This window comes from Priapulus caudatus, unplaced genomic scaffold (assembly GCF_000485595.1).
Source record: "Priapulus caudatus unplaced genomic scaffold, Priapulus_caudatus-5.0.1 Scaffold541, whole genome shotgun sequence".
NCBI classification, from domain to species: domain Eukaryota; kingdom Metazoa; phylum Priapulida; class Priapulimorpha; order Priapulimorphida; family Priapulidae; genus Priapulus; species Priapulus caudatus.
In genome coordinates, this window is record NW_014577602.1 from 263,014 (window position 1) to 288,247 (window position 25,234).

The 25,234-nt window shown below is 40.6% G+C and overlaps 2 protein-coding genes and 1 long non-coding RNA gene across 6 annotated transcripts; all 3 read left to right on the forward strand.

Annotated features, from left to right (window-relative positions):
• The first annotated feature begins 96 nt into the window (after positions 1-96).
• LOC106811451 lies at positions 97-4,327 on the forward strand. The gene is made up of 3 exons (XR_001394146.1): positions 97-594; positions 2,838-3,033; positions 4,137-4,327. It is a non-coding gene; the product is annotated as an uncharacterized LOC106811451 (long non-coding RNA).
• Positions 4,328-5,534: 1,207 nt separating this feature from the next.
• On the forward strand, positions 5,535-12,606 carry LOC106811456. The gene is made up of 7 exons (XM_014815075.1): positions 5,535-5,779; positions 6,212-6,335; positions 7,209-7,359; positions 7,709-7,940; positions 9,047-9,202; positions 9,670-9,770; positions 10,141-12,606. The coding sequence occupies exons 1-7, from the start codon at positions 5,574-5,576 to the stop codon at positions 11,037-11,039; spliced, it is 1,869 nt and encodes a 622-aa protein (XP_014670561.1). The 5' UTR covers positions 5,535-5,573; the 3' UTR covers positions 11,040-12,606.
• Positions 12,607-12,876: 270 nt separating this feature from the next.
• Positions 12,877-24,804, forward strand: LOC106811458 (NF-kappa-B-repressing factor-like). Of its 4 annotated transcripts, none has more exons than XM_014815077.1 (11): positions 12,877-13,270; positions 16,352-16,537; positions 17,003-17,103; positions 17,301-17,673; positions 18,254-18,491; positions 18,865-19,063; positions 19,332-19,587; positions 20,173-20,296; positions 21,816-21,966; positions 22,137-22,380; positions 22,722-24,804. In XM_014815077.1, exons 2-11 carry the CDS (start codon positions 16,374-16,376, stop codon positions 22,912-22,914), a joined length of 2,043 nt encoding a protein of 680 aa, XP_014670563.1. In that variant the 5' UTR covers positions 12,877-13,270; positions 16,352-16,373; the 3' UTR covers positions 22,915-24,804. The 4 variants fall into 4 exon arrangements, with proteins under 4 accessions (XP_014670563.1, XP_014670564.1, XP_014670562.1 ...); XM_014815078.1 differs by having other exon boundaries at positions 12,877-13,064; XM_014815076.1 differs by having other exon boundaries at positions 12,877-13,064; positions 16,357-16,537.
• Positions 24,805-25,234: the final 430 nt, after the last annotated feature.

A 25,234-nucleotide genomic window follows, 5' to 3' on the forward strand; every position in this document is an offset into this window, starting at 1 on the left:
TTTTTAGTATGACCTCGTTCGTACACCATATTAGTGTTAGGGTTAGTGTTAGAGGTGTTAGAGTTAGAGTTAGTTTTAAAGTATACGTCAACTGTATCACGTGACTCTCACTCCACGCCCGGGGGATAGCAACACCCAAAAATGCGAGGCCTAGTGCTGCCACGTAGCGACCGTCCTTTTGAGCCATGCGAACGGGTTGTGTGATTTTGTGTTATTTTCAGATTTTCTGTGGTTTCTTACCATTATCACTAGTAAGCTGCAGCACTTTTCTGCAATCCGTGTGCTTTTTTTTGTCCCTTTATAAGAGGGACTAGGGGACATATCTGAAATTTATAGCAAAGAGGAAACTGCACACATGATATGTAGCATTGTAGGCTACTCGCGTCGTATTCTCTTGTGACTGTTGACTGATGATCAATCAGCGTGAGTCATAATCATTGACATTGCATCAAGTAATCTTCTGTGAAAACACTAAAAAGTCGGACCATGTATATCATTACGGAATGTGAGACTGAGATGAGCCTGACTGGGTCAAAACCTGATATCAAATCAATCGTAATTTATGAGAACCGCTGCCGGTTTGCATTGTTACAGGTAAATACCATACTCCATAGGCATAGGCATACTAGTAATAGTAGTAGTAATACTAATGCTAGTAATAGTGCTATTACTATTAGGCCTACTACTACTACTACTAGTGCTATTAGGCCTACTATTACTAGTATTAGTATTACTATTACTATTAGTATTAGGCCCTACTTACTATTAGTATTAGTATTAGCTATTACTATTAGTAGTAATTAAGTATAGTGACTAAAAACAAAGCAAGGCTTATTTATTGAAAATCAAACGTACGCTTTCCTTACTCTACCTACAATTTATTATGTTTGAATCGACAAACTCGAACTCAAAATCTGCCTTACCTAACATTGTACGAAATGGGATTTTAGTTTTACATATAGGCCTACACAAATTTGCAGAAACTGACTAAAAAAAGTAAAAACTAAAACCTACAATACAACATGCTTTTGAAAGGCAGTGGCTACGGGTACAGTAGCCGTATCTTAATGTCTCGAGGCTACGGGTACGGGAGTCCATTCACTTTCATACTTAACGAGACAAAGATGGCGGCGGTGGCGCCAGATTTCGAAATTTCGCCTTGGGAAATAAATTCACGATTTGAGAGTTTAGATGAGCTAGAACCCTAACCCTAACCCTAAACCTAACCCTAACCATAACCCTAAACCTAACCCTAACCCTAATCCTAACCATAATCCTAACCCTAACGCCAAAAAGGGGCTTCAACGACCGACGGCTACCGTACCCGTAGCCACTGCGCTTTTGAAAAGATTTCCTCAACACTAAAGTCACTATAGCTTGCTGGGAACCTGAAATACCTGTGCACATAGATATCGTATAAAAAACTTATATGTGGCACTATGCAATACAGTTTGTGGCATTATAATTAAGACTTGGACACTCCATTGTTTTTATTCACTCCTGATAGTACACTGTCACTGTTTCCGGAGCACCGCTCTACTGTGCATGTACGGCTCGTGCGCAGTGCATACCAGTCTAAAGATACCGAGCGCCGCGCTGCATTTACATTGATCGCACAACAGGCTAAGTGCATTATCTGTTTTATAATAATAATTGAAAATAAATAGTAAGTCTAGATCACGAAAATTTATTTCAATTCCGAACGTCAAAACAAACACATTTACAGTTTAGTAAATTGCTTCACACACAATTAACAGTATGTCTAGATAAATAGTCTAGAAAATAAATAGTAAGGCTAGATCTCGAAAATTTATTCAAGTCCCGAAAGTCAAGAACAAACACATTTACAGTTGATTAAATTGCGACACACACTAACAATTTAACAGTAAGTCTAGATAAACAGTAGATAAATAGTCTAGAAAATCAATAGTAAATATACATCTCGAAAATTTCAGTTTGATGCTTAATTATTGTAAATGTTAACATAATTGCGAGCGTGCAATATGACTTTTTTGGCGCACTTTTTTACACAGTTTGGCGTGCATTATAACAACAACAACGGCGTGTCACGTGACGCGTTTTGACCAATCATGATGCATAAAATATCCGAGCCATTTTATAAATGACCATAACTAAGGTAGTAAGGACAGGAACTGAAGGGTAGATTAGACCACCAAAAAAAGATAACTATTGGTTGACGGTGACAGTAAAAATTTTGTACGAAGAGAAAAGTTCCAAGATTACACTATTTCAGCAGAAATTACAAATTCTCGACGCTAAATTAAATAGGCCATTGTAAGTTTCTATCTCAAATTGCTGTACCTTTCCTGTCCTTATAGTTGTAGCCTTGTAGGTAACAAATCGAAAACGATTGCTATTATTATATCTATAGAGCTATTGGCTGTGCCTTTCCTGTCCTTATGGTTGTAGGTAACAAGTCGAAAACCATTGCTATTGTTAGTTCTATAGAGCCTGGGTACTGAACTTCACGTGTAATGCACATTAGTCTAGCTAAGCGACTTTCTTCATTAACTCTTTGCCCCTTGGATTTTTGGGATGGAGAAATTTCCAGATGTTTGCACCATGATTTTATAAGAATGTAGCTGGTACAAGTGCTACCTGTTGTGTTATAAAGAAAAAATAACATGTTTGCATTGATCAATGGTTAATGAAAAAAAATAATCACATCTAATTTATAATATTTAAATGTTGTGTACTGATGGGCTTGCTGTTGGGAAATTGTGACTATGGCAGCCAAACTCTTCTAATTCCAGTCTCAATATTACTAAAACTGAATTAGCGTGATGTTTTAATTGTGGTGATGTTGTGTTGTTTAGCTTAGCCAACAAAGCTAACCACAACAGATACAATGGCTGATGACAGATGGGTGGAACGCTGCAGACTGGAGCATGAAAGCAGTGAAACGTGGGCGAAGAAACGGCGCTTTCTGCTCGCATACTGTCATCGATTAAAAAAAGATCGGTTACTCTGGCTTGCGCAAGTATACGTCAACATTAGGGAAAAACACGCAAGGTAAAGAGTACTACAAAAAACTCACATCTTTTGATGATGGTAAAAATGGGTGATTATTGAATATTAAATTTACTATTGACATCAGTATCTTATAACAAGTGTTCCAGAGTGACAGTCTTAATTCATCTTATGGTCTGTGGCAGTGGTGGAGCAAGAGATGAGTTCTTATTTGTTTAATGTCTCGGCCACACTAGCCCCACGGGGTGACGGTGCTCAGGGGATTTGGAAAGTCACAAAGTTAAAAATTATCAACAAGTTCCAGTTGATTCACAGAACCCTCATTTGCATCTGTAGACCCAACCAGCTAAACTTAGTTCTACTTTTAAAACAACATTCAAGTCCAGATTTCAGGAGAGTATCAACTGAAAAGATCGGTCAGAGACATAGTAGCTGTTAGTTGTATGAAATGTAACAAAATTTATTCAAAGTATACGTAATCTGATTATGTTTACAATCTGCAATACTGATCTCCTGTTCCTAAGAACTAGATATCTCATACCCCGTACAGATTGCAAATTTGATACCACATCAAACTAGTCCGGGCCTGGTGCAGGCCACATTTTTGCAGTGTGTACACGCTATCCTGCTCTAAATATGCGCTAGTCCAGACCAATCTGGCCCCGTAAATGAAGGTGGGCCCAGCCAGCTTAGAAGCAGGTTAACTTGCCCCGCACTTCAACTGTGTGTGTACGCAATGTGGTGCCAGGCGCGAATCAGATTTTGCGATACGCATGCGCATAGCCTTACTTAGGTCACATAAAAGTACAGTAGGTGTCTGCTGAACGACGTAACAAGCTAAACTGCGCATGCACAGTCAACCCGTGCCAACCTAGCACGCTTCAGAATTTTGCGCCTGTACGCTACGATTTAACGTGTGCAAGGCGTGCGTGTGGCCAGGACTAGTTTGATGTGGGATCAAATTTTGCAGTTTGTACGGGGTACCAGTGTGAGTAGCACATCGGTGTCATTGGCACAAACTGGAACCATTGGGCCTACTACAGTTCTTGATTCCCCCCCCCCTCTAAAAATGTGCTAGTGTGCTTAACTCGAAACACAATCTGCATTGTAAATTACTTCTAATAACTACTAATATTTGACTGCAGCTATCCTAAGGAGTTGATGGATGAGGTTGCTGCATTGGCAGCTGGCCTTGGTCAACTGTTCCCAAATGAACAGCCAGCTTCTAGGAACCGCGATATGAACAACCAGCCAGCCTCTAGGAACCGGGAAATGAACAACCAGCCAGCTTCTAGGAACCGCGATATGAACAACCAGCCAGCCTCTAGGAACCGAATATACAGATGGCAATCGTTTCTATAATGTACGCCGATGGTTGCTCAATTAAAACTGACTTCTTCTTACTCACTCATTTGTGTCCTTTTTTGTGGTGAGCTACAGGACACTTTCATTTGTAGATAGGAGTTACCCGAGCTTCTTTCATTGCACTGGGAAAATTGCTTTCCGCAAACATCTTATTTACAGACATGGTTAGGTGACCTGAAAAAGAAGGCTTAATAATTTTCAAAATTTTTATGGAAATGTTGTCTAGACCCGTGGCTTGACTGTTACCTGTACTTCTCTGAACGTACGTACATCGCTGATATGTACTTCTCTACCTGTGTCACAGACACAGGCTTAAAAGTGAACACTCCCTTATTTTACTGAGGCTGGGTTGGTCTTCAACTTCCTGTTCGGTCAAGTTGCGACCAATGTCCTTGGCCACTTTAGAGAAATATTTATTAAATATATTACACACAGTTTTTTGATCAGTCACTACAGCATCATTCTCGACAAGAAATATATCCTGTCCGCCACATGAGTTTTTGCTAAGGAACGGCTTAATGGTGGGCCAAAAGTCCTTGGATGTTGGCCCTCCTAGCTGTGCACCTTTCAAAGAAATAGTCTCGTATTGCTGCCCTCTTCATAGAGGTGACTTTGTTACGTTGTTTCCTGAACTTTTCGAAGTTTTTGTTTGTTCTAGATCTTTCGAAAGTTCTGTGAAGTTTCTTCTTATAGTTTATTGCCTTTCTTAGCGCTCCGTTCATGAAGGGAGCTTTCGCTATCTTCCGTTTACGTTTTTTGAACGGAATATGCTCGTGTATGGTCTCAGCAAGTAGCTTATCCAGCATGCATCGTCTTCATCGTCGAAAATATCGGCCACATGCAAGGGTGCGGATGCGATGTTGCGGTTTAGTTCACATTTGTCCAAATTTTTGAAGCTACGGTAGAAGTGTTTCCTTTCTGATGTAGGCTGAAGTGTCATCCTCATAACACTAGCCACTAGTCGGTGAACATCACTGAGGCCAATATCAACTACCAGGGTTCTGTTAAAGGACATTGGTTTGTTCGTCAAGATGACATCGACCAATGATGGATCACTATTTTTGGTGAAACACGTGTACGTGCGTGTACGTGCGTGTACCCGCGTGTACGTGCATGTATCTCCGTGTACCCGCGTGTACGTATTTTAAAAGCCATGTGACATTTACCTATGCACAGACAAATTAAAGGAACCTAAGCTGGGCAAGAGGGCAGCAAAAATGCAGTCTTCAGTTGAGGCAAAGAGAGTGCACGTTGATGAGAAAGTACACGTACCTGGTCTGATCGTGTTAGAACCAGAATGCTTCAATGGATCCATCAACGATGTATCGATTCTGCAGAACTCTGTTACTGCAAGTCACTTAAAGATGGAATGCTATCACAGGCTGCTGGTTGAACAGCATTCTCGCCGCAACCCAGTCTACAGGTGAATAGCGTAATACGTTTCTACAGGGTCATCATCTACTAGTTGCATGAATCTGATCAAATAAATAAAATCTGATAAAGCTGATAAATCTGCGTAAAGTGCAAAGAATCTACATGAATATATGTGTAAAGATAATGTCTAGAATTGTATAGATGTGTAGCCTACGTGCTGGTAGACCCTTCTAAATACATTATGACCATATCACAATCTCGGTATTTCTATCGTCAGTCATTGTAGGTAGTCATTGGTGGGGTTATGCTTGTATTTTAATATGTATAAGTATGAAAGTAGTTCATCATTAGAGAGCATTCATCACCAGGTGGCAAGACTGAATATGCTTGGAAATTCACTTTCCTTGTTAAATGTTTTGAAATTAAAGAGCTCCTATCATCTAAGCTATAAGTGTTTTATCCGTGGCATTATTCATTAAAGGTGTCGGGTGATGATTGACAACAAGGTCGTCTCTGAAGCTACCGGTCCATCGAAGCCTGGAGCCAAGGAACTCGCATGCAAACTCGCCTTGGATACACTCAGGAAAACTCATCCAGTCATTAAGGTTGGGAAAAGTAGCATGTAAAAAGTTGTAGCCGCTATTTAGGAAAGCATAGCATCGATACTTTATAGGCAGTTTAGATAGCATTAAATAGCATAACATTAGAAGTACATAATTCAGAAAGGATTATGACTCACTCAAAACATGAAAATTAAACTTTTGCATGCCTTATCATTTATATATATGATTTATTGTGTAAAATTTCAACAAAAATTGTATTGTCTATCCAACTTGCACTTAACATTTCGTTGTAAATATACCTCTTATTATGAAGATGTAATTTTGAAAGTCAGGCATGATTTTAGGCTTTCGTCTAGTGTTGTCACAGGCTAGTCGGCTTTCGTCTAGTGACTGTGTTGTCATGCTGTGATGTAAAACACTTAAGATTTCTGATGACACCAGGCATTGGCAAGGTTAGGCAGGGATACCATAACAACAATTATTTAAATTAAAACAAACTATGTTTCAGTCAACGAAGCCAACAGAAACGAGCAATGTTTATCAAACAGAGAATTAGTTTAAAGAATTTAGAGCACTTATACAGACTCTAGACCCAGTAATTAGACCTAGTGGTTAGAGTCAGTGGTCAGATGCATTACTTACATAATGCGTGGTGGTGGGGGGGGGGGGGTCACCGTATACACAGTGTAGTATGTAGTGTATGAGTCAACATAGATAGGGACAGTATAAGCATAACAGTAGTTGTGCTGCATATACGATGTGCATGTGAGTCGGTGTTATTTTCTCTGATTCAGTGATTCTCAACACTTGGTCTACGAAACATCGCAGTCATATTTAAGGAGGATGTCATGCCATCCATGCGCTTGTGGCAAATGTAGTCGCAAAAGCCAGCATAACAACACATTTACCTTTCAGGTTCACGATGCAGCAAATATTCCAAACGTGTTCTTGTCAGACCTGAAGAGTTCGGAACAAACCGATCGCTTGGGGTCAAACAATATAGGCATGAAGATGTTACAGAATATGGGATGGACCGGAGGAGGCATTGGAAAAAAAGGAAGTGAAGGTACAGCTCGACTACGGACAAGTGTCAGTTTAGATTTTACCAAATCTTTTCGTTGTAGCGTGATCTATGTGAACAGTATGTGTGGGTAGCAACCCACGTGAATAACTTGCGACAGACTGCACGCGAGAGAGAATATTTTACCTCGCATTCCTGCTGTATATTCACTTATTTTATTTCGTTTAATGCAATGTTCAGAACCCCGACGTCTTTGCTTGATATTACGCTTGTAGCACGTTAACTCTCGAGCTACGAATGTTATTTTATCTCAATTGTTTTTTATATTTTATTTATATTTTATTATTAAACAATGATATAATTTGTATAATAATAATATGTTTACTGTTCACAGGCATCAAGGATCCAATAACTGTACATGACATATACCAGGGACATAGGGGGCTAGGCCATGTGGGTTCCAGCACCAAACTGCTAGCAAAGGGAGTTAAGAAGCTGCTCACCGATTACATACAGTCATATGAAGAGAATGATCTTGTGTTTTCCTTGGAGCTCTCGAAGGATGAGAGAGAGTTGGTTCGCCAGGCTGCTCAGAAGTTGGGACTGAAAAGCCAAACCAAGAACAGGTGCTGTGTACTTGGCATTGTTCAGGCATGGGCAAATGTTTATAGCAGAAATGAGCATACGTTTTGTGTTATGCAACAGTTTAAAACTTAAGGATACTCTCAAGGTTTTAGGGAAATTTTTACCGATTTCTCATTTTCAACTTTATTCGATGGCTAACACTATGTGCCAGTTGTGTACATGCTCATTTCTCTATATAACGGTACATGTGAACTGTCAGAGCGTTTTGCTTGCCCGCGTACATGTGTAGTGAGCCGCGGCTGACATCAGAAAAACGCTCATTTCTCCATTCCAATTTCTGACTTAGTAGTCGATGTATAAATGGATATTTCTCTGTGATTACAACTTGGAATAATTTAATTTTACACTCGTTTTAATGGTAACATATTGCTGTAAAAAAGTGCGTCAGGGATCGTTATTAAGTGCCGTATTTTATTAGTTACGTCTCTTTATTCGCAAAAATTTTAAATTCAAACGTGCGACTTGAATTTTAGGCAGTTTTTTTAATTTTTCTCGGTAAATATGAAACTTAAAGAAAAATTCTGATGCTCTATTTTGGTACATATTGTGCTTAACATGTGGCGAAAATTTTGTATCCTCACTCTTTCTGGTATTTGAGAAATATCCAAAATACCATTTTTACCAGGTGCTGGAAATTTCATGAATTTTTTTGCCTTGAGCATAGAGATATATCTCCTCTATAAATAAAACAAGTGATTGATTCGATTCATTCGTCAATAAACGTTTAATCTTTATTAGAGCAATACCCGTGCAAAAGGTTGAGAGTATCCTTAACCTATTATGTTCTTATCCTATATGTGTTAAAGCCCCCGTATATCAGCTTCGTGAAATTCTGTGCATTTTCTGTGCATGCACCCACTCACACACCCACAAACTCTACATTATAGAGGATGTAAAATCATTGTAAACGAGAAGTGTATAACTCGGTCCATTACAAATATATCTGCTCTTCATTATAAGTGTCAACTAACACAGTCTCGATAGAGTGTGGCACTCTCTCCCCACCCCTCATTGCTTACACGCGCAGATAATCACATCTCTTCACAGAGATTCCTGCGTGCTTAATGTTGACACGTATTCTGCTCAGGTATCTAACCATAAAGAGAAAGCAGCACCCCACCGAGATCCTGCACCAGCTGGTGGTCAATGGAGGGCGCTACGGTCGCTACGAGCTCATCTCGAAAGCTGGGGGGGAGTCACAGGCATTGAACTACAAAGACAAGCTGGAATCGTTGTCAAACAGGTTAGGATTAGGGCGTCAATATTTTTATCTTCAGGAATTTTGGCATCAAGATTCATTGAGGTTTGCTGTCGACATCACTATCTCATAAAAATAATCAGTAATTTCCAGTTTATAGAAAAGGAACTCATTTGCATTAATAGAAAATAGCGTTAACGTCGATAGTTTAAATTTCCACAGAGTATTGGCTAAAATATTAGGTCATAGACATGGTAGCTGGTAGTTGTGTTAAGCCATGCAACATTAGAAGTTTTTACGATGTATATGTAATATTAATATGTTTGCAATCTGCAATATTCATCTCCTGTTTTTGAGAACTAGTCAGATCGGTGTTACTAGCACATTGGTGTCATTGGCACAGACTGCAACCCTTGGACCCACTACAGTCCTCCCCAAAAAATACCAGCGCCTAACTCAAAACATAGCCTTCATTGTGTGATATCTTTATAACCACTAACACTTGGTTGCAGCTATCCCAAGAGGTTGATGGGTGAGGTCAGAACATTGGCAGCGGACAATGGTGAACTCTTGAAATATAGAGGCAACACTGTAGCCTGTATGAGGTCTGAAGGTAGGATGTATTCTATCTCAGAGCGACTGGATGATGTTTTCACATGGCTTTTTGCTGCAAATCATTTGTCTAGACTAGTGTATTGGTTAGTGTGTAGTCTGCTACCGATTATATTAACCAGGATCATGGTTGCAAAAGTAATGGTGATCTATCTCCTCATAATTAACTTGCATATTTATTGTCTTACTACCTTTCCTATTTTGCTATCTGTTGACCCAGTGTTTCCTAATGTAAAAAAAATACAATGATCGAAATATTTAAATGTTATTTGAATTTTGAAGTGTTTTAGAATACATAACACTTGAAATATAAAATTTTATTCAAGCAAATCGCTGCATATCAACAATATGGTCTCGTTTATTTCACCTAGATGGCAGCACCTGGGATTCACGCCGGCAAATGTTGGACGCAAAGCGGCGTAAACTCCCGCAGCCAGTCACGGTCATGATGAAATCCACGTATGGTCAACAGACCTTTGTCGGCAAGAGAGGAAACCATGACGATTCTCCACCAGGTTACAGGGATGTGCTGGCGACGCAAGGACATAGTGCGGTCAAACGAAAGAGAGAACGTGAAATTCTCCCCGTGCAACCGAAACGCCAGTGCTCCAAATCGGAACGAATGACCTCCCCGGTAGAGCCACGGTCGAAACGTCAACACTGCAAACCACAACGAACCCACACGTCGGTGGAACAATCGTCTAAACGTGAACGAAGCCCCGACCTGAAAGAACAACGCTTCGATCGCCACCAATGGGAATGTGAACGGCGAAGCTACAAGCCTGAGCGAACTCCTGACCTGGAAGAACTACGTTCCGAACGGCAACGGCGGGAAAGTGACCGCCAACTCCCCAAATATGAAAGAACTCTCAAAGTGGAAGAACCACGTTCCGAACAGCAACGTCGGGAAAGTGAACGCCGGCTCTCTAAACACGAACAAACTACCAAAGTGGAAGAACCACGTTCCGAACGGCAACGTCGGGAAAGTGAACGCCGACACTCCAAATATGAACGAACTCCCGAACGGGAAGAGTCACGTTCTGAACGGCAGCGCGGGGAAAGTGAACGCCGAAACTCTAAACACGAACGAACCCTGCCAGAAGTTCAGCGCTACAGATCCCGACGAACCCCCAGCCCGGAGGAACCGCGACCCAAACGAACAGCAGACGTGGATGAACCGCGAACTGCCGAACCTTCGTCGGGTCGCCGCAGTGCTCACGAGCATAAGCGAATAGGATCAGTTTGCGCGCGAGCCCACCACACCCGGTAGCTAGGCAATATAGTCACATGTATTGCATGCATCTAGTATATAGCACATGATGCCACCATGCACACTTGTTTCATTAACTTCAAAAAAGAAAGAAATACTTTCCATGATGGCACTTTTGAGAGTTAAGAGCTTGCAAGCGCACGTCATTGTTTTTATCAATGAGCCATCGTCGTTAAATGAAGTTCATTAAGTGAATAAATAAATCATATAAATATACTGACAGTTGAACCGAGTACCAGCCCTTTCTTGAACATTTGTATCGTCTGTAAACTATAATTAAAGTCAGGAATCAGCTGGCTGCTTCATACTGCCAAGTCGTTGATAGACAGATAATTATTGATATAAAAAACTTCTGATACTGTGGGAAGATTTCAATTTCAGTCGGTAACTGTCGTCTCAATGTTTCTGCTATTAACGGCCGAGTGATTAACTGAATTTAGAGTGATAGCGGCAATATAAGCGTAGGTTTGACGTACTACTAGATCAATTTGTACGAGTTTTTCATGCATCCGCGTCACATTATCTACCTTGCAGCACTTCGTTGCTAAGCTGCGGGTTTCAAACGCCCCTATCACAACAATGATTGGCTAGAGCTACCTGCTAATCATGCAGCTTGCTCGAGATGGATAGGTCATTTGAACCCTTAGTTTATAGTTTATTTATAGCACGTGTACCCCTGTTTTATTAACCTTTGCGTTTTCTCTCACGTAACGGGCAGACTGGTGTCTGGTTCTGTGGGTGCAGTCGCATGGGTTCGCTACGTGCCACGCAGGGCTCCTAGTGGGCTACGGCGGTACTACAGTGTCGTCGCGATCCGGGACGATAGAGCTAATCATAGCCGTGGTGCGGTCGTCTCTGTCTTCGGCTGGAAGAAGTTGTAAGCTCCTCGTCGTGCTGTCCTGCCACTAGAAGACATCTCAGTGGGCTGGCATCTGTCACAGTGTTGTGATAAACGATCGTTTTTCGAGTGTTAAAATTATAATGATAATTGTCTAGAACTAAAATGAAGCAAGGTTTTTTTTACCAAATGAGATGTTTCGTTGTAAGCTTTGATATTAGACGCAGTGAATGGTATTCCTGAGGTCAATGTTTCTGTTACATTTTCAACTAAATCATGATTAATCATTTACTCGCTTGCAGAATGTTGAATTCATGATTCACGCAACCAGTTTAAGAACCACCGTTCGGTCTGCTATGTTCTAAAAGGCTTTCTGTTATTTTGAGCTTTTTTTTTCGTTTGAGTGATACTCTTCTTTTGTAAAGAAAATGATTGTGGTAAAAATTTGTAATGATTGTATTATAAAAAATTTGGTGCCTGATTATAGCGGGTAGTCGTTTCAACATGTAAATTTGCATGATGTAAATATACGTCAGTAATAAGGCTGCGTGCTCTAGTAATTGCCGTTACGCTTTGTGCATTCTTATTATTAAGATACCAGAAGTGGATAAAACAATAAAACAATGAGGACTTCTGAAGTAATTAATCAGGGGCGTGTTCCGGGGGGGTCCAGGGGGTCCGGACCCCCCCCCTGCTTGCCCAAAAAACGCATCTAAAATGGTCTAATTTCAAAAAATGTTTTGGGGGAGGGCCCCCCAGACCCCCCCTTCGCGTGCTCACAAGTTTGGGTTACGGTTAGACCCCCCCCCTGGTACAAATCCTGTACACGCCCCTGTTCATAATATTACCATATAGGAACCATTGATCTTTTTTTATACTAACAGTGTATAGATATCAGCAGGAGTAATATATTATCTTACTCCTGATATCAGTGATATCAGGGGTGAATAATGACAATTATTTGTCATTGACAATTATTTGTCATTATTCACCCTTGGTGATATCATAGATATATACAAATCTCTCTCCGAGTCTCTCTATAAATATATATAATTATATAAAATCTATAGCACTTGATAAGAACACAAAATACCCGATAGATGGCGCTGTGTACATCCGATTTCCCATGCGAATAATCCGTGTTATGAAAGTGTTGGAGCTTGTTTTCCATAGATTTTTGTCTGTTTGTGAGTGAATTACGTAGTTTTTGCGATGTATTTGTAATTTCTTTCGGGATTCTCAATAAGACTAAACAACGTGGTCAAAACTTGGGGCAAAAGTGAAACTATGCATATGATCTAAATCTGTTCCTGACCTGGTCGGAGTGGTCCGTGTGTGACTCACTCAAGAGTCCAGTTTAGTCACACAGAGGCAGACACAGTCACAGACACAGGTGACAGGCACTTGAAGCGTTTCAATAAAATATAATGCTAAATAAATACGAAATCTATTTACTACCAAATTCTTAATGTTTCTATACTCTCTTTCACCTATTATTGTAGTCCGCAAATGCAGACGTTATAACTCCGCTTTGCTAATCTGAGGGTGCGGTTTATCCATTAGTCATTACTGGAAGTCCATTGGGTCCATTACTGAGGTCCACACCCATTACTGGGGTCTGCGTCGGCTCTGACTACTATTATTGCCGACAGTTTCCTGTAAATTCTGTCGAAATCCTATGTGCAACATACTCCGGCGGCTGCCATTCTTCACGCGGCTGCACTGTGCACACTTACACTTATATATATAGCAGGTAGGAAAGTGTGCTGCCCAAATTCGCTCGTCACTCGCTGGATTTCACACGATTGCAACACAAATATTCAACCATTCTACTCCATCTTTGTTTCCATTTCAAGAACAGTGTTGACTTGTTATAAAAACATACTGTCTCTGTTCGTAACCGAGCTGTGTCACGCGAAATCACACAAAGACTGACACGCTATATAGACTGGCACTTGCTCCCACCTCGATTACCCATCGAGTAACTAAGCTAAGCCGAGAGGTGGGAGCGAGTACCAGTCTATGGGCTATAGGCGGCGCACTGCTTTCCAACTCTCGTACGAGCCTCGCCATTGGAGCGTTGCAAAAACGTTGCAGTGTTGCGGCGCAAGAATGAGTTCACAAAGAGCGCCGGTGGGTGTTTCCTGATTCTGACAGCCATTTACATTTACTGGGCAACGTTAGCGAATGCAATAATTTCGTCAGTCTTTGTGTGATTTCGCATGACACAGTTCGGTTACGAACAGAGACAGTATGTTTTTATAACAAGTGAACACTGTTCTTGAAATGGAAACAAAGATGGAGTAGAATGGTTGAATATTTGTGTTGTAATCGTGTGAAATCCAGCGAGCGTCGAGCGAATTTGGGCAGCACGCTTTCCTACCTGCTATATATATAAGTGTAAGTGTGCACAGTGCAGCCACGTGAGGAATGGCACACAGGATGCACATAGTATGTTGTACATAGGATTTGGACGAAATTTACAGGAAACTGTCGGCAATAATAGGTGAAAGAGAGTATAGAAACATTAAGAAGTTGGTAGTAAATAGATTTCGTATTTATTTAGCAATATATTTTATTGAAACGCTTCAAGTGCCTGTGGACACAGTCACAATGTGACTCGCATGCTTCGATGAGCTCAACTATGAGTACTAGGCAATTAATTATGCTCTAGAAATGTTAATTTTTAGCTCATCTGACATAGTCAGATGCAGCTTGTAGAATCGCACGATCGTCCGTCCGTGCGTGCGTCCGTCCGTCCGTCAACAGTTGGGCACAAATCTTAACCGCTCGACGTACGGTCACGATATTCGGCACATCGGGGGGGATCGTCAAAACGAGTTGGGATGTCGAAGCTGGGGGTCAAAGGTCAAAGGTCAAGAGGTGTAAAAGAAGGGGGAACATTCACTCCTTAACTTAAGGTATAGGGAGGAAATGCAGAATTGCGGCACAAATCTAAACGGCTCGACCTAGGCTCGTGATAGTCGGTGTATAGCATCATGGTAGGAAAAGCCATCACTGTGCCGAAATTGGAGGTCACAGGTCAAAGGTCAATGGGCACAGGGCAGATTTTAGATATTTTCTGAGGACATGGTCTGACGGAGCGATTGAAAAACTTTTTTGTTTCAGCGGTGACCTAGCATTTTTATGGCTTTATTGAAAGGACCATGAAATGTCCCTTCTGCTGACATGCGAAGAGTAAGTGTCGGATAACCTTTTGACCCTCAAGAGGAGGGTTAAACATGAATTTGTTTACTAGCTGTCTGTTAGAAAGAATTTGACTGCCGGGTTTGCTAGTAGAATCTATACATGCCTGGATGTACGAGGCTACAATGTCTCAGTGAAATTTCAAAAGCTAAATTTGGTTGAAGAAGGTTTGTGCTCCTTAAATCCTATAATTTCTATGGCATTCTGTACTGTCAGTATTTTACATGTAACGTATGCCACTGCCAGTGGCCACTGCCAGTGCATGTGGTGGTGGCTATGTAGTTTTTGCCTGCGTTAATTAGTTACAGGTGGCAGCTCTCTATTGCAGCCTGTAGGCTTGCGTAGGTAAATGGATGAGTGCTTACCTATTCTGTCTTGCAAATAGTTGTTGCTACTACATACGATGGGAGCTTCCATCTTTAATCTGAAGACACTTAAACGTACGCGCCATCTCGTGGCAACTTTCATAACGATCCCAACAAACATTCCTTTGAGAAGGTTCCTGATACCATCCCTGTGCATTCCACTGTTTCGGCGTGTATGTGAACACATTTGGGACTAACAGGGTTTACTAGAATCCCACCACTCCACCACAGAGTCACCGCAGTAGACGTTAGATGAGCGCTGTCGCTCCGCGGCACTTGTTATAATCTGCTGGTATTCTAACCTCAGCCTAGGGCACAATAGGCTTCCATAAGCAAATTATCGTATTTTTGTATGACAACTTTTCCATTTTTTGTTTGTTTTCCTGTTTCATTGGATTTGAAATTTGCCTACAAGTCAATCTTGCTTACCTACAGTGCTACACGCTACTACACGATTATGTCATAAAACACTTGCTATGTATTATTACTATAACTATATAAGCTTCTTAAATAGCCTTATAAGTTTAATAGCTTTTTATCTAATAAAAATATTTTACATCAAATTTTCAAAACTGTTTTGAACTATCATAATGGCATGAACTTGGGTATCACGTGAAACAATCATGTGACCTAATTACTATAGTCAAAACATGCACTGAAAATTGTGGAGTAAAATGGTGAAAACTGGGATACCTACTATGGCATTTTCATTAAACAATGAGTAGTAGTTTGCGATAAAAACATAAATCACAATTTGTAAAATTTGAAGCTTTATACTGATGGGCTTACTGTTGGCCCTGTGAGGCAGCTAAAGTGTTAAAACTGGTAATAATGGTAAACTGAAAATAAATTGGGCTGAGATGTATCTTAATCATGGTATTTGGTTGGGGTTTTGTTCCCAGCAAAGCTAACACAACAGATACAATGGCTGATGACAGTTGGGTGGAGTGCTATAGACTACAACATGAAAGCAGTGAAACGTGGGCGAAGAAACGGCACTTTCTGCTCGCATACTGTAATCGATTCGAAGAGGATCGCTTGCTCTGCCTTGCACAAGCATACGTCAACATTGTGGAACTGGGTTGTAGGTACGCACATTACTTCATGATTCTATCGTCGCCACAAAAAGGCACTGATTTCCCTTGTCTAAAATCCCACCCCGCTAAATCCATTTTTCCACAAGAAAATGGGCTACCATCTAAATTTGAACTAAGCATGGGCTAAGAAAGTTTATCAGAGAAATTATAGTAGCTGGTAGTGGTAGTTGTGATGGGCCATGCAACGTGGACATGTGTATGATGTATACGTAATAGGATTATATGTTTGCAATCTGTAATACTGATCTCCTGTTTCTAAGAACTAGACAGGTCATTATTAGAAGCATATTGGTGTCACTTGCAAAAGCTGGACCTCCTTGTTCAACTACAGTCCCTATTGGTACCTGATTTCTCAAGTTTCTACAGTTCTTGACTTCCCAAGAAAAGGTACTGGTGTGCCCAACATTCCCTTCAATGTATAATACTTCTAATAACCTCTTAAACCTTTGGTTGCAGCTATCCAAAGACGTTGATGGATGAGGTTGGCTCATTGGCAGCTGACATTGGTGAACCTTTGAAGTATAGAGGCAAGACAATAGCCTTTGTGAGAGCAGAAGGTAGGCAATATTTCGTCACAGAGTGGCCAGCGAATCTATCGACCTGGTCTATCCTAATGTAATAAAAATACAAAGATTTTATTATTTTGATATTTGAATATTGAAGTGTTTAGAATACAAAAAAACAACTTAAAAATGGAACATTTCACTAAAGCGAGTCATTGCATGTCAACAATATTATTGGTTATTTCATCTAGATGGCAGCACCTCGGAGTCGAGTCAGCAAATGTCGGAGGCAAAACAGCGCACACTCAGGCAGCCACTCACAGTCACGATTAAATCCGTGTACGGTGAAAAGACCTTTGTCACTGGCCGGTCCACCGTTCAGGGGTCTCTCGGCAAGAGAGCCATCCATGAAGATTTTTCACCAGGTTACAGTGCCACGGATGCCATGGCAGCGCAAGGACTTAGTGCAGTCAAACAAGAGCAAGACGATATGAGATTCTTTCCCAAGAAAATAAAATGTGAAAAGAACGATCTAATGTTTTCCCCTGAGATCTTGAAAGAGGCGAGAGAGATAAAGCCCCACCCTCCTCAGAAGTTGGGACTGAAGAGCCAAAGCAATAATGGGTACAGTGTACTTGGCAATGTTTCTTGGCAAATGTCTATAGTATAAAAGACATATGTCTATAGTATAAAAGACATATGTCTATAGTATAAAAGACTTACTTTTTACCCGTATAAAAACGGGTCGTTCACAATTATCAACATTTTCACAAGCGTACAAACCGTACGCTGGGAGGCAAGGGGTCAATGCCCGCCGTACGTTTTTAGCATTTCCGAAAAATGGCGATCAATTTCCTGCGCCTCGCGCCCCAGCCGGGATCGTGCGCATCCTCACCTTGCGACTCGCCGAGCTCCGGCCGGCACGCGCCCCGTACGGGCCCGCTGAACGAACGAACCGAGCTAGCTAGCTATAGCAGCCGAGTGCAGTGTAAACAACTGGCACGATGGCGGGCAATAGTTCTAGCCACCTGGTGACCTGGATCAATTGTTCCAGGGTTTGCATGTGATTCACATACCTGTATCTCCATGTAGAATAGTGTGGGGAAAAAATCAACATTTTTCTTTATTTATGTGTGTTCTTATGTGTTAGACATACCGTGCAATGAATCATATTTCTAATAACTACTAACATATTTGCCTGCAGCTATCCCAAGAAGTTAATGAAGGAGGTTGGCACACTGTCATCTGACCTTAGTGAATCGTTACCTAACGAACCCCCAGCCTGGAGGAACCGCGACCCGAATGAACAGCAGACGTGGATGAACTGCGAACTGCCGAACCTTCGTCGGGTCGCCAAGGTGCTCGCGATCATGAGCACACAGGATCAGTTCGCGTGCGAGCGCATCGAAGTGGCCTGCTCGAAGCTGCGGATCCTTCACAAGGTTAGCGCATCGAATAAGTTTATCAGATTTCACAATAATATAAGAGTTAATCTCATTTCCGCTTCAATTTTTTAACTTGTCAGCGACACTTGCAACAATTGATCTAGTTGTTTTAGTCTAACCAAATAAGGTCACTTTGGCAGCTTGTCAGGTTCTTGTCACCTGTTGCCATCTGTTGACAAACTCGAGCAACTTCATTCTGAACGACAGAGCATTCTAGGTCGGGTTTCTAACAAAACTGTTACTAATAAGTTAAAAAAAGAATAAATAAATAATATAAATAATTAGGAGAACGAAAAAATCAAAATCAAACAATAATTTCATGAATAATTATTGTTTGATTTTGATTTTTTCGTTCTCCTACTTCCACAAGGTCGTCTATTCCAAGGTTGATCGTTTGCCAAAGAATCCTCTGTGGCGCGCAGACGTTTATCTCGATGGTGTTCGTCTCGCGAGCTCTGACGCCGAGAAGAACAAGAACACAGCGAAACACAAGGCGTATCAGGCTGCAGAGCTGCGACTGCGAGCGCTGCCACCCGAAGCAACGGTAGCAGCTGCACTCGACGGAAAAGGTAACGAGCTGCAACTACAATGGTGGCGTGTGTGCGTCTGTTCTCGGCTATGCGTCTGAGTAGTTTCTGTTGTGACACACAGATGGCGCTAGGGGTTTGTTTTAATAATAGGACGAATCATAGTGAGTAGCAACATCTGCAAAGGTAGTTTCTGTACAAATAAAACTGCACGCTTGACTGGGTTAACTCAATACTGTTATGTGTAGCTCGCTACACTGTCTAAACGTCAGTTTGTTTTTAAATCTTTGCAACGTTTACCTGTGCGCAGGAAAAGTAATAGTAGAACCTCCCAAACCGGTGGAAGTGGAAGCGAAAGTAGAGTCTTCCGATGACACGGGCAAGACGCATGTTTCCGAGAAAATACAGATACCTGGTCTGATCATCGTCCTAGAGCCTGAATGCCTCGACGGCTCCAGCAACTATGTATCTACGCTGCATAACTCTGTTACTGCATGCCGCTTAAAGATGAATTGTGATCATGTGCTGCTGGTAGAGAAACGGTCATGCAATGAGCCGCTCCACAGGTGAATAGCATAAACTATTTCTACAGTGACATTATTTGCTAGTGGCATGAACGTGTATATGTGTAAATTGCATAGAATTTATGTGCAAATGACTTGTTTAAACTTGTGTGTAAAGAATTGCAGAATTCTATAGATATGTTCGAGCCAGTAGAACCTTGTAAATACATTGAGATGATTATCACAGTCTTAGCATTTCTATTGTCTGACATTTGAGGTAGCCAGGTGTCATTACTATGATTAGTGGGGTTATAGTTGTATTTTAATATACTTCAGTATGAAAATAGTTCATCATTGGGGAGCTGGCTTCAAATATCTAGGTTTCTCAAGCTACCCACACTTATTTATATAAATTGCATGTAATTCATGCGTAAAATAATTAATAGTTTGTAATGTTAATTTTGATTTTGTTTATTTCTGTCTTAATTGTAAAATACAGATGGATGTAAGGAGTAGTCTGTTCTATTCCTCACCAGGTGGCAGTGGCAGTAGTTCTAATAATTCACGTGCCTAGTTATGCATTTTCAAACAAAAGAGCTTATCTTATTTAAGCTATAACTGTTTTTTAGTGGCATTTATTATTTATAGGTGTCGGTTGATAATTGAAAACAAGGTCGTCTCTGAAGCTACCGGTCCATCAAAGCCTGGAGCCAAGGAAGTCGCATGCAAACTCGCCTTGGATACACTCAGGAAAACACATCCAGTCATTAAGGTTGGGAAAAGTAGCATGTAAAACAAGTTATAGCTGCTATTTAGGCAAGGGTGCAAATCCACTTTAGGCACCTTAGGTATCACAAAGTGATGCACAGATTTCTGTGTATCATCAACGGATTCACAGACTTTCTGTATATCAAGGAATGATGCAAAAACCCTAACCCTAACCCTAACCCTAACCCTAACCAGTAACCCTAACCCTAACCCTAACCTTAACACACTTCGTGATACCTAAGCCTAAGGTTATACTTTATGACTTAGGGTTAGGGTTAGGGGTTTTGCATCATTCCTTGATATACGGAAAGTCTGTGCATCAGTTGATGATACACAGAAATCTGTGCATCAGTTGATGATACACAGAAATCTGTGCATCACTTCGTGATACCTAAGGTGCCTAAAGTGGATTTGCGCCTTAGGCAAGCATAACATCGATCCTATATAGGCAGTTTAGCATTAAATAGCGTATGGTTGGACGTAGGATTTGGACGGAATTTACAGGAAACTGTCGGCAATAATAGGTGAAAGAGAGTATAGAAACAGTAAGAATTTGGTAGTAAATAGATTTCGTATTTAGTTAGCATTATATTTTATTGAAATGCTTCAAGTGCCTGTGATACACAGCCTGACATCCATCCATTGGATAATCTTGTACCTCTACAAAAACTGCAGAACAATTAAGTATATCTCAAATAAAATAATAATCTAAGCATTTCTGCCTTGTTTTAAATTGTATCAAGTATAACCTTTACCTTATAGTATTCCAGCATTGTTATTAAAACTAATACCTCAGTTCGCTGTGCACAGTGTAAATTTCAAGAGCCGAACCTAAATTTCACTTTAACCGCCAACCGCCATGTTTCCACTGCGCATGCATTTCGATCGGAACGCGGAAAACCCGAAACGACATAACATACCATATAGCGTTGCAACTCGCGTTGGTGCGAGCATAAATAAGCATCATATACTCGTATATATATAAATATTAAAACATTGAAAACCAGGAAACATCAATCTACAACAACTTAATAATTATCATTGCGAAGATATGTATTTGCCTTGTGTTTAGGCCTACGCACTGTGCAAATCAGGTCCATTGCCGATTTTAGTCGCACCGAACATGGTGGACACGGCGGCTGTCTGGTTGTTTTCATCCAATTCATCTCAGAAAATACGGCATAACTCGATAAATAAGTAGCGCCCAGTTACCGCGAGCAAGCCAGAGGTTTATAGATTCGTTTGAGCTATTACATGTGACGCTAGGTGTGGCGATGTTTGGATACCGAGCCAACTACAAGTTTTTATGGGCAAGAATTTGAAATGGTCTTCTAACCCTAGCAAAGACCGTTTCTTGGAGCTAGTAATGTATGAGAGGAGATAGATAAGGACAGTGATTAGATGATTCCAAAACCTGCATATCTGAAACATTGCAGTCAATGTTCAACAAGAATGTTCCCCAAGAGCATTTGTGGCAAATGTAGTCGCAAAGGCCAGCATAACAACACAAATTTACTTTTCAGGTTCATGATGCATCAAGTACTCCAAGTGTGTTTCTGTCAGATATGAAAGGCTCAGGGCAAAGTGATCAGTTGGGGGCAAACAATATAGGCATGAAGATGTTACAGAATATGGGATGGACTGGAGGAGGCATTGGCAAAAAAGGAAGGGAAGGTACAGCTGTAACTGATGCGCATCAGTATAGATTTGATCACTTTTGCTCGAAATTATGCTTGTAGCACGTTAACTCTAATGGTATGTCAATTGTTATATTTATTTGAGTTTAATTTTCTTAATAATCAGTGATAGAATTTTTCTAGTAATAATATGTTTACTGTTCTCAGGTATCGAGGAGCCAATAACAGTGAATGACATATACCAGGGTCATATGGGGCTAGGCCATGCGGGTTCCAGCACCAAATCACTAGCAAAGGGAGTTAATAAGCTGCTCGCTAAGTACATGGACTCACACGAGGAGAACGAGCTTGTGTTTTCCTCAGAGCTCTCAAAAGAGGAGAGAGAGTTGGTTCACAAGACTGCTCAGAAGTTGGGACTGAAGAGCCAAAGCAGAAATAAGGATGGAAATAGGTACCCAGTGCTTGGCATTGCTCGAGTGTTAAAGTTCGATAGAGGCTTTGTAAAATCATGTTTTTTCTGCATATATATGAACTTATGCACACACACACACTGAAACTCTACACTATACAAGATGTGAAATCGTTGTAAATGAGAAGTATAACTCATTCTATTATCCACATTCCATATATGCACATTAAATGCTACATTTTACGGGATGTAGAAGTATCAACTATCAATCTATCACTGTAAAGTATGGCACTCTGTCCCCACCTCTCATTGCTTACACACGCATGTCCAATCGCATCTTGCAACAGAGGTTCCTGCTTAATGATGAGAGGTATTCTGCTTAGGTATCTTATTGTGAAGAGAAAACAACACCCCAGTGAGATCCTGCACCACCTGCTGGCCAACGGAGGGCGCTACGGTCGCTATGAGCTCGTCGCGCAAGCTAGCGAGGAGTCGGAGGCGGTGAATTCTGAAGACGAGCTAGAACCATTGTCAGATGATGACGTAGGTCAGCCAGCATTTGGTTATGTTCTATGATCACAGCAGCAGCAGCAGCTTTAGTAGTAGCAGAAGCAGCAGCAGCAGCAGCAGCAGTAGCAGCAGCAATAGAAGTAGTAGCAGTAGCAGTAGCAACGGTAGCAGCAGGAATAGTAGCAGTAGTAGCAGCAAGGGCTGGCTATTAGATAAGGAAGGCAGGGAGGACAGTATAGAATGAAGAAGCGTGGGGAATGAGGAAAGTTTTATATACAGCCTTCCAGCGGTATACATCCGTGTCCTCGTCCATTTGTTGCGTTTGTTTGTTTGTCTATTTGTGTGTATGTTTGGGTAAGAGTATTTATGTGTGCGAGCGCGTGCGCGCTTTATAAAGATAATTAGATGTCATAAGATTAATAGAGTAAATGTTGTTGCTCATGATTCCATCAGTGATATGTTTATTACAAATTGATGAGGTTTGTAAGCATGTAAACATGTAAGAACCATGTTAAGGTAAGCATGCTTTTTCGTTTACATGAGATTAGTCGAAATAGGTCAGTGGTAAATTTTGAATTTGTAGAAATTACGCTGTGATCCGTAAGTTTTTAAAGATAAGATAATCATCTACAATCTAATTCTCAAATCAATATATGTAAAGGAATTTACTATAGGGACTGCCTGCGTACCCGCATTCGCAACTGTATGGAGTTTGTTCTGCATAATAACAGGATATGCAACGTATGATATGGAGGATTTATATGCAAATAAATAGGGACACATTAAACATTTACTAAGAAACTAATGTAAATAACTGATGAAATCTATCTGTTCATTCTGTTACTCCAGATGTTGTGCATAACTTTAGTGTGAAAACCTAAAGTGAAGTGAATGCTAATCAAAATGTAAAAATTATGTTTCTATTTAGGCAAATAATTCGCGTTTCAGTGCACTCAATAACCAAGATTACATTCTCATAGTCCATATCTCACGATCCAAACGACTAAGGAACCATGTGTGTCTGATATTAGATCTCTATATCTGTGGGCACTTTGGCAGTGTGTTGGAAGAGGGAGGCATTTTACATGTAGGAATTTTGTTTTCTAAATGTGACTAAAGTGCATTGCACTGCACACTCGCGTATAGGTCTATATAGATCTGTGTACGCGAAAAAAATTCAGTCATGAACTGTGTAAACAGAATTGTAAATAATCGTCAATCGTTAAAATCCGTGGCTTGTGAATTGCCCAGTATGCTAGTACCAGTGTAATATTTTATTTATTTACGAGTTTGTTTTATACTAGTTTGATTTTTGTTGGTCTTCGTCATTTCGATTGTTTTCCGGTGAATCCCGCGCGTGTTGTGCACGAGCTAGCGTCGTAGCATGTGTCGGCCCATCATCGCCATGGCTTCCTTGTCTGAGTGCATCGCAGACAGTAGTATTAATAGCTACGCGGGTCGAAATGTCATGTCTCGTGCGCCATGATTGATTGACGGTAGAGCCCTGGACAGTTGCCACACACATTTCACTGTGGATTTTTTGCGGGTTTCTTCTCAATTTATTACGCAGAAAAAAGGAATCACAGTATTTAAATTGCTTTTTTAAAAACCTGTCGGTAATGAATTTTTAAAAAGAATATACAAGCGGTAAGAGTAAATCGTTATTTATAGTTTCGTCAAACAACACGCTTACCGTCGTTATGCTGCTTATGAACTGTTATTGATTAACGGGATATAAATCTAGCTGTAATTTAATGTAATTTGTCATTCCAGTAGCATAATGTACATGTGTCTACCCCGCCACCGATCACTTCTGAATCAGCCTACAGTAATACTCACACATGATCTATAATAATGATTATTATATCAAATATAACTAATAATTTATATTACGCAAAAGCGGAAAATGTGGAAACCCGGAAAATAACGAATATACTAGCGGAAATGATTTTAATATGAGAATATTTATTTTTGTGTGCGTACTTGACTCTCACGCGAGTGAGCTACATTTGACTCTCAGAGACTATAACAATAATATCGAAAAACACGACTAAACTAAACACAAAATATACAAAATAAATACCACAGGCACTTGGAAAGTCTCAATAAAAAAAAGAAGGTAAATAAACACTAAATCAGGAGCGTATAATGATAAATACTTGTCATTATACGCTCCTGACTAAATGTATTTACTACGAAAGTCTTAATGTTTCTTTACTCCATTTCGCCTATAATCACCTGTAAATGCCTGTCAAATGCTCATCTGCAACACACAAGTACACCACGCGCAAGCTGCTGCACACTGACTCATAAATATCTATACCTCTTATGTAGGGATAGGGAAAAAGCAAGGGAGAGGAAGTCTAAGAGGAGGTGGCAGTGACAG